The following is a 9458-nucleotide window of genomic DNA, read 5'->3' on the forward strand; positions in this document are numbered from 1 at the left end:
CTCCCACTAGGACTAGCAATCTCCTCCCCCATCCCCCTCTCCCCCCTTCCCCATTCCCCCACTTCCCCACCCTCTACTCCCCACCCCTGCATTGCTCTCAGAATGAAGCCTGTCACCATGTATTAATACTTCCCACCCCCAGTGCACCACACATGGTGGGCTGTTGCAACAGGACCTTGCTGCAGACATGTAAGCGCCTCCCATCCATTAAACCACCCATGCCTCTGTTCTTGAACGCAGATTCATTCTTTGGTCTTGAAGCTGGAAAAACAGGTCTTGTAAGCCTGCAGAGGACAACCAAACAATTGGTGGCAGGTAGGAGATGGCAGAAACTCCTGTGAGTGCCAAGATATAGGATGGGGGATGGGAAGTTATTGGGGGCATCCACTAGCATGTGGGCCCCAAAGTTGCTGGGTGATCCTGAGGTGGCTGTCCACTAACCCAGGGGGCCCAAAAGTTGCTGGCTTTAAACCCCAAATTGTAGGGTATTCCTGAGGTGGCCATCCGCTACCATATGGTGCCTAAGAATTGCAGGGGGATCCCAGAAGCAACAGGGAAATCCCTGGGTGCCTGTCCACTAGGACATGGGGCCTTTGGGTGGCTGTCCTTGTTGAATGGGGGCTGCCCGGAGGTCAGGAGAACAATGGCCTCTGCTAGCTCTACTACTGTATCAAAGTGAGCCTTTTGTTATAGGTTAAGCCAGCTTTCTGGAAGGAATGGTATTTCTCTTGTGCCTTTGCCATGTATATGATCTACCTGGCTCTCTGGAACTATGGTCTGTGATTCTAGGAGTAAGGAGAAAAAAGTGCTTTTCGGTCAACTCTATAGAAGTAACCGTGTTTAGGTAACATCTATCTAAGAATGTCTCCCTGGATTTTGGTAACTTGAAACTAAGTGAAGAGAATTCATGGACTTTCTGTGCCATGTGCTTAGTGGTGTTGCACTCTTTGGGACCCCATGGGCTACAGCCCTCCAGGCTCCTCTGGCCACGGGGATTCTCCAGACAAGAATACTGGAGTGGGCTGCTTAACCCTCCTCCAGGGGATCTTGCCAACCTAGGTCTCCAGCATTGTAGGCAGATTCTTTAGCAACTGAATCAACAGGAAAGCCCAAGAATACTCGAGTGGGTAGGTAGCCTATCCCTTCTCAAAGGGATCTTCCTGACCCAGGAATTGAACTGGGGTCTTCAGCTCTGCAGGCGCACACTTTACCAGCTGAGCTACCAGGGAAGCCCTGCAGGCAGCTTAGTAAGATAGACAATATTATTTGTCTTTCCAGCATCATTTGGACCTAAGGCTTCCCGTGTGAGGACATTCTTTCCCTTTACTTCTCTTTGCAGTTCCTACTATAATTAAAATCAAGTAATACTGTTTTTATGTCCTCTTCTCTGTAAGACTGAGAGTTTCCATGCAGTAGGAGCTACATTTGCTTTCTTCACTTGTATTCCTTGGTGAGAATTACACAGTCTGTCACATAGGTACTCAGTTTATATATATAATATGAATGGAATGAATGAATAAACAAATGTAACCACACATTCTTTAATACAGTTTTAAAATGGGGGTGTGGATTTTCATTTTTGATTAAAGAAACTCATTTTCTATGATTTAATAAATAGAACAAAGTACAGATTTAATAACACAGAATCATAAACATGTTTAAGAAATTTTAATATGGTGTACAGATGAAATGTAACTTAAGAAATTTCCTAATATTTTAAGTATGTTAAATGCAAGAAGGTATACATAAATCAGCAACAGATGACATCAGGGCAGGCATCACATAAGGACTCATGCCCCTAGGCTGAATACTTTTAAATCTACTTGCTTATTATTAATGCTGACAAAGTATCGGCTAAAGTAATTCAATGAATTTGGGGGCTGGAGCAGAAATCAGAGTCTTCTGAAATGAACACAGGTGAGTGTATGAGGGTGATGTGGCATCTTAGTTGGTGAGAGTCATCTCAAGGTGAGTTCAGATCTCCACCCGTCTGTTTTAACCTTTCTTGCAAGGTGGTTGACGACGAGAGGGCTCTCATCATCTCCACTCTGACGATTTCCCAGGCGCAGTCACTGTATTCCTTCTCTTTCAGGTAGAAATGGATGCCCTGGAAGTACTTCTTCACGGTCAGAATGGGGCCTATCCTTCCCAGCCCAGAGTCTTTCTCTCCCGTCACTGGACCCAGGCAGGCGTCCAGGTCGTCCAGCTGCTGATGGAGTCCAGTGCAGAGCTGCTCCAGGAGGGTGGTGTCCCAGGCAGCAGAGGAGCGCTCTGTGTGGAAGAGGTTGAAGCTCTGCTGGAGCATCTCATGGAGCACAGAGATGGCCTGGGCGTCCTGCAGCTGGCCGCCCTCCACCATCTCCTGGGGAAGACCAAAGTCTTTTCTGTCCTGCAGACAGGAATGAGGGGAGAGTCTGTTCATTCGGGCCAGGAGCCTGAGGTTCTCCTGGGCATTTAGCATGTGGTTTTCAGACAGGTAACAACCCAGAGATCCTCCCGGGCCGTAGCTAACCAGCACCAGGGCCATCAGTAGAGAGAGCACGAAAGACATGGGGAAGATGCGGCTGCCGCCAGGCTGGCTGAGATAGGGTCTGGGGGAACGTTCAGGTAGGTTCTCTGATGACGATCGTTCTAAGCAAGGCTTTTAAATAGGGAAGACGGTACTCATTATCTGAAAATTTGTCTCTCACTTACTGTTTGTGTTTTCATTTAGATATTTTCTACTTGACCTAGAAAATGTAGTCAATCTAAACTCTTAATTTTTACAGTAGACGTTTAATTTTCCCAATAAAATTTGGATTTGTCCATGTAAATGTATATCAATTAAATGAGAAACTAAATAAAGGCTGAAGTTATGTAAGTATGGAAAGATTTATAGACATGTACATAGTAACTATGTACAAATATAGGTATAATATATATAAACATTCCTTTTGTTTATCTTACATCAGGAACATAATTTTCCCTTGATTCTTAACTGCATTTTTCCCTCCTTATCTTACACATAGGAATGCAGAGTCACTCAGGCCATGTTGATTTCTATATTTTCTGTCTCACAGAGGATAAGCTTGTAATTAAGGGTGAATGAACTACTTGGGTGTTTCTGTTCTTTTGAGAGCATTCATTCAGGTTCCTGAGATTACATTTCACTGGGGCCACAGGATCATGAGAAGGCACCTTCATATCAGTAAACCAGGATGACACAGTCATCAAGAGTTTAAAGCCCTCCAGGGCGCTGAGGAACGGGGAATACACCTATGGGCTCAGTTCAGTTCAGTCACTCAGTCATGTCTGACTCTTTGCAACCCCATGAATTTTAGCACGTCAGGCCTCCCTGTCTATCACCAACTCCTGGATTTCACCCAAACTCATATCCATAGCATCTGTCACGCCATCTAGCCATCTCATCCTCTATAGTCCCCTTCTCCTCCTGCCCCCAATCCCTCTCAGCATCAGAGTCTTTTCCAATGAGTCAACTCTTTGCATGAGGTGGCCAAAGTATTGGAGTTACAGCTTTAGCATCAGTCCTTGCAAAGAACACCCAGGACTGATCTTCTTTAGAATGGACTGGCTGGATCTCCTTGCAGTCCAAGGGACTCTCAAGAGTCTTCTCCAATACCACATTTCAAAAGCATCAATTCTTTGGCACTCAGCTTTCTTCACAGTCCAACACTCACATCCATACATGACCACTGGAAAAACCATAGCCTTGACTAGACGGACCTTAGTCGGCAAAGTAATGTCTCTCCTTTTCAATGTGCTAACTAGGTTGCTCATAACTTTCCTTCCAAGAGTAAGCGTCTTTTAATTTCATGGCTGCAGTCACCATCTGCAGTGATTTTGGAGCCCCCAAAAATAGTCTGACACTGTTTCCACTGTTTCCCCATCTACCTCCCATGAAGAGATGGGACCAGATGCCATGATCTTCGTTTTCTGAATGTTGAGCTTTAAGCAAACTTTTTCACTCTTCTCTTTCACTTTCACCAAGAGGCTTTTTAGTTCCTCTTCACTTTCTGCCATAAGGGTGGTGTCATCAGCATATCTGAGGTGATTGATATTTCTCCCGGCAATCTTGATTCAAGCTTGTGCTTCTTCCAGCCCAGCGTTTCTCATGATGTACTCTGCATATAAGATAAATAAGCAGGGTGACAATATACAGCCTTGATGTACTCCTTTTCCTGTTTGGAACCAGTCTGTTGTTCCATGTCCAGTTCTAACTGTTGCTTCCTGACCTGCATACAGATTTCTCAAGAGGCAGGTTAGGTGGACTGGTATTCCCATCTCTTTCAGAATTTTCCGCAGTTTATTGTAATCCACACAGTCAAAGGCTTTGGCATAGTCGATAAAGCAGAAATAGATGTTTTTCTGGAACTCTCTTCCTTTTTCCATGATCCAGGGGTTGTTGGCAATTTGATCTCTGGTTCCTCTGCCTTTTCAACAGCTACCAAATTGCAGCTACTCCCTAAGGTGGACCCAAGGCAACTCAGGATGTGAAAAAATGCAAGATGCAAGAAAATGCAAGGAAAAATGCCCCAGGAAGCTGAGATGCAGAAAGGAATGTTTTCAGTGAGCCCAGACACTTGCATCTTCCCATACAAAGGAAAAGTGCTAAATTCCTTAACTTGAGATACCTGGTTTTCTTAAATTCTCAAAAATACATATCCTTGATGTTCACACTACATCCCCTTTCTTGCAAACTCCTATATAACCTGACTCTTCCCCTCAGCTCCTGGGAGCAATTCCCTCAGGGTGACTTGAGATACTGTCTTCTGAATTCCCACTACATAATGCATAACTGTCAACTTTTAGGTTGTCACTATTACTTTATTTTTTAATAACTTATTTATTTTAATTTGAAGCTAATAACTTTACAATATTGTAGTGGGTTTTGCCATACATTGACATGAATCACCCATTGGTGTACATGTGTCCCCCATCCTGAAACTCCTCCCGCCTCCCTCCTTGTCCCATCCCTCAGTGTGGTCCCAGTGCACCGTATCACATTCATCACACCAGGACTGGCGATCTACTTCACATGTGGTAAATTATATATTTCAATGCTATTCTCTCAAATCATCCCACCCTCACCTTCTCCCACGGAGTCCAAAATTCTGTTTCATACATCTGTGTCTCTTTTGCTGTTTTTCTTTCTGACTTATTTATTTCACTGTGTATTATAGGTTCGAGATCAACAGTCAGGACCAATATGCGAGACAGCATGGTTTCTTTCAACCTAATTTTTATGGTAGATCTATAGTCTTCCACAGGTTGTTCCAATACCCCCACCAGGAATCCTGCTTCTTTTCTAATGCCTGTATGTGTGAATATTCTAATCCAAGATAATTAATTGCCTCTGCAGCACCACCTCACTCCCAAAGTGGTTATCACGTCTAGTAGCACTTTTCCTCTGGAATTCTCTGGGCCTCATCCATGAGGGCAGGCTAACCACACCCTGAGAACTTCAGAATTCTACTGTGGAGGGGCTTGTCTCTTTCTCTGCAAAGTCATTCATCCTCCAGGATCCCCACCCTCTCCCTGGAGTGCTTCTGTGAAGGACCCGAGTTCTCAGTGATGACCTCCTCTTCTGACCTGTGTCCCCAGGTATCAAGGGTCAGCAGCCAAGATGCTGAGAGCTAAAGTGTGTTTTTATCTATGTGTGTGTGTGTCAGTCGCTCAGTCGTGTCCGGTTCGTTGTGTCCCTATGGACTGTAGCCCACCAGACTCTTGTGTCTATGGGATTTTCCAGGTGAGACTACTACCCAGGTGGTGGTATTATCCAATTGCAATAGTTAACACTTAATAGGCAATGTGTATTTTGCCACTGCAGCTTCCATCATTGAAACCTTTTATTTAAACTATTGAACATTTGTTTTCCTCAGAATTTCTGAGTTGGCTCTAGGGAATGCAGAGGTAGTATTACATATTCTTAGAAGCTTGTATCACAGAAATCAGTGACCTTTAGCTGTTCATGCAGTACATCTGAATATTGGGCTGACTTGTCTATCCATCTCTGTTTCGTGCTGAGAATTTAGAGCCATGAGGCCAGGCTGTGTCAGGGAGATATAGCCTTGTTTCTTTACTTACTCATGATGTTTCTTTTAAAATTTAAATAACAATAAAAGATTTAGAAACTTATAATTAATTATATAGTGATTTGCTGGTCAAAGTTTGTCTCTCTCCTCCTGGGTTATGTTCCATTTCATCCTATGGTTAATACAAAGGGAAATAAAAGAATGGCAGAGGGGCTTCACCTCGTTTTCTATGATTTTCAAGGCTTTGGATATTTTGTCACTCATTTGAACTTTCCTAGAAAGCAAACCAGTAGATGTTTGTGGGCAAAAATAAAACATGTATATATGAATGTGATGAAAGTGAAGAAAGATAAGTGACATTTCTGCTGACAAAATGGCAAAGTGCAAGTCAAATCTAAAAAAAACTCAGCCAAACAGTGGAAGAATTGTAATATTTAAAGGATGTTAAACAGTCACAAAGACAAGCATGTGTGCGTGCGAAGTCACTTCAGTCATGTCTGACAGGCCTCCTTGTCCATGGGATTCTCCAGGCAAGAATACTGGAGTGGGTTGCCATTTCCTCCTCCAGGGGATCTTCCTGGCCCAGGGATCAAACCCAGGTCTCTTATGACTCCTGCAGTGGCAGGTGGGTTCTTTAGCACCAGTGGCACCTGGGGAGCCCCCACAAAGACAGCCAGATGAATCTAAAAATTATCCACGTAGCCTTAACCCCCAAAATTTCCCTAAAGTGTTGAAGGAAGAGAGAAAAAACCCCAAACTTACTTAATATACAGGAGAAGGAAATGACAACTCACTCCAGTTTCCTTGCCTGGAGAATTCCGTGGACCTGGAGCCTGGGGGTACAGTCCATTTCAGTTCAGTTGCTTAGACGTGTCTGAGTCTTGTGACCCCATGGACTGCAGCACGCCAGGCCTCCCTGTCCATCACCAACTCCCAGAGCTTATTCAAGCTCATGTCCATTGAGTCGCTGATGTCATCCAGCCATCTCATCTTCTGTCACCCTCTTCTCCTCCTGCCTTCGATGTTTCCCAGCATCAGGATGTTTTCAAATCATCAGTTCTTCGCATCAGGTAGCCAAAGTATTGGAGTTTCAGCTTCATCATCAGTCCTTCCAATGAATATTCAGGACGGATTTCCTTTAGGATGGACTGGTTGGCTCTCTTTGTATACAGTGGGACTCTCAAGAGTCTTCTCCAACACCACAGTTGAAAAGCATCAATTCATCAGCGCTCAGCTTTCTTTATGGTCCAACTCTCACATCCATACACGACTATTGGAAAAACCATAGCCTTGACTAGATGGACCTTTAGTTGGCATAGTGATGTCTCTACTTTTTAATATGCTGTCTAGGTTGGTTGTAAGTGACAAATGTGGTCCACTGGAGAAGGGAACGGCAAACCACTTCAGTATTCTTGCCTTGAGACTCACATGAACAGTATGAAAAGGATACAGTCCACAGAGTTGCAAACATGTTGTACTCAACTGAGCAACTGACATGTATTTAACCTAGGAATTAGAGATCTCTGAGAGTGTCGGTTCCTAGGCAGATTAAGAAGAAGCCTAGGGACCCTAGGGAGGAGAGGGGGGTCTGGGGCCCTCCAGGAGGATATAGGGTTTGGAGTTCTCAAGGAGAAGAAGAAAAATAAACTTTTTTTCCAACATTGGTTTGTCTTAGTCAATAGAACAATGTATTTTGCTTGAGGACATGTTTCTCCTTAACAAGAACCTGCTGACTTATAAGATGTATGTTATGGGAGTGGGTGTGGTAAGATGTTTCTATTTTTAGTTCTAATCCCATTATCTTACAATGTATATTGTGAGAATGGATCTAGTAAGATCTGTAAACCTTGAGACTTTCTTTGATTAATTGTAATCAGTCAGTTCAGTTCAGTTCAGTTGCTCAGTCGTGTCCAAATCTTTGCTACCCCATGAATCGCAGCACACCAGGCCTCCCTGTCCATCACCAACTCCTGGAGTTCACTCAGATTCGTGTCCATCGAGTCAGTGATGCCATCCAGCCATCTCATCCTCGGTCATCCCCTTCTTCTCTCGCCCCCAATCCCTCCCAGCATCAAAGTCTTTTCCAATGAGTCAACTCTTTGCATGAGGTGGCCAAAGTTCTGGAGTTTCAGCTTTAGCATCATTCCTTCCAAAGAAATCCCAGTTGAATATAGCTCCCTCCTTAAGCTAGTGAGTGGGGCACTGTCCATCCCCCTTCTGATGTCTGTGTCAGAAGCTCTCTCTGTCCCTTTTTATGCTTTAATAAAACCCTGCTATACAGAAGTTCTTGAGTGATCAAGCATGGTCCCCGGTCCCAAAGCTAAATCTTCTTTGGAGATCAGGCATCCGACTCCTTTACAGTAAGCTGTCAGCCCTCTCATCCATTAATTGGAGAGAAGCAATCTGAAGATGAAGTCTGTAACCTGAAGCAGAGATTTGAGAGATCTAGTCTATATTGAAGCCCTTCCCTGCTGCTTCATCAGTAAATCCATACACACACACCCTGTCTCTCTCTCTCTATTCCAGGTTAACTTCCTCATTTACAGTATGCCATTACCTTACTAGTTCTCAATTCAACTCAAGTAGGTACACCCCAGGTTATTGGTTGGCAACAATTGTATTCTCTGAAATCCTCTTTGTGTCTGCGTGCTGTCTTACAGACTTCCCTGATGACTCAGACAATAAAACTGTCTGCATACAATGTAGGAGCTGCCAGTTCGATACCTGCGTTGGGAAGATCCCCTGGAGAAGGAAATGGCACCCACTCCAGTATTCTGCCTGGAGAATCCCATGGACAGAGGAGCCTGGTAGGCTACAGTCCATGAGGTCGCATAAGTGGGACATGACTGAATGACTTCTTCTCTCTGTTACTACTGAATCAAGGTGGAAGGGATGCAGGTGCAGTTATTATTCAAAGGACATTGAGAATTTTCTCCTGAAGTCAAGCAACCGACAATGTACGCTTTAGGGAAGAGTTAATGTACCTTCAAACAGGAGCTATTTCCGCTGATTTCTCTTGTATTTTCCTACCCAGAATGCCATGGTCAAGGCTCCAAGAGTGTTAAAGTAGGTAAAGCAAGTGATAAACCTGTAACCTTGGCCAGCTGAGCAGCCTGGAAGCCAGAAACATATCTTGACATTTCACTCCACACAGCTTCCTTAGCTGTGAGTATTCCTGAAGCTGGGAGTATTTTCCTCTCTAAAATACGAAAGCTAAGGAAGAAGGCTTTTTCAAGTTATTGGTGTCAGTTCTTTCCAGGAAAGGTCCTCCTTGAGCTCTTGTAACAAGACATTCATTCCCAAAAATATTCATCTCAAGAAAAACAACAACCACTTATTTAAGAGTTTCTGAAAAGCCTAGAACTTTCCCTCAAACTTTTAAGAGGTGGCCTTGCACTGTGGGCTTCCCTTGTGGCTCAGACAGTA

The 9458-nt window shown here is 44.0% G+C and overlaps 1 protein-coding gene across 1 annotated transcript; it reads right to left on the reverse strand.

Annotated features, from left to right (window-relative positions):
* Positions 1–1963: 1963 nt before the first annotated feature.
* Positions 1964–2551, reverse strand: LOC138080848 (interferon tau). The gene has a single exon (XM_068973694.1). The coding sequence runs from the start codon at positions 2549–2551 to the stop codon at positions 1964–1966; it is 588 nt and encodes a 195-aa protein (XP_068829795.1).
* Positions 2552–9458: the final 6907 nt, after the last annotated feature.

This window comes from Capricornis sumatraensis, chromosome 6, assembly GCF_032405125.1.
Source record: "Capricornis sumatraensis isolate serow.1 chromosome 6, serow.2, whole genome shotgun sequence".
Classification (NCBI taxonomy): domain Eukaryota; kingdom Metazoa; phylum Chordata; class Mammalia; order Artiodactyla; family Bovidae; genus Capricornis; species Capricornis sumatraensis.

Excerpts from the sequence above, each read along its gene's own strand:
- LOC138080848 (XM_068973694.1), bottom strand. The coding sequence starts at position 2,551 with ATGTCTTTCGTGCTCTCTCTACTGATGGCCCTGGTGCTGGTTAGCTAC.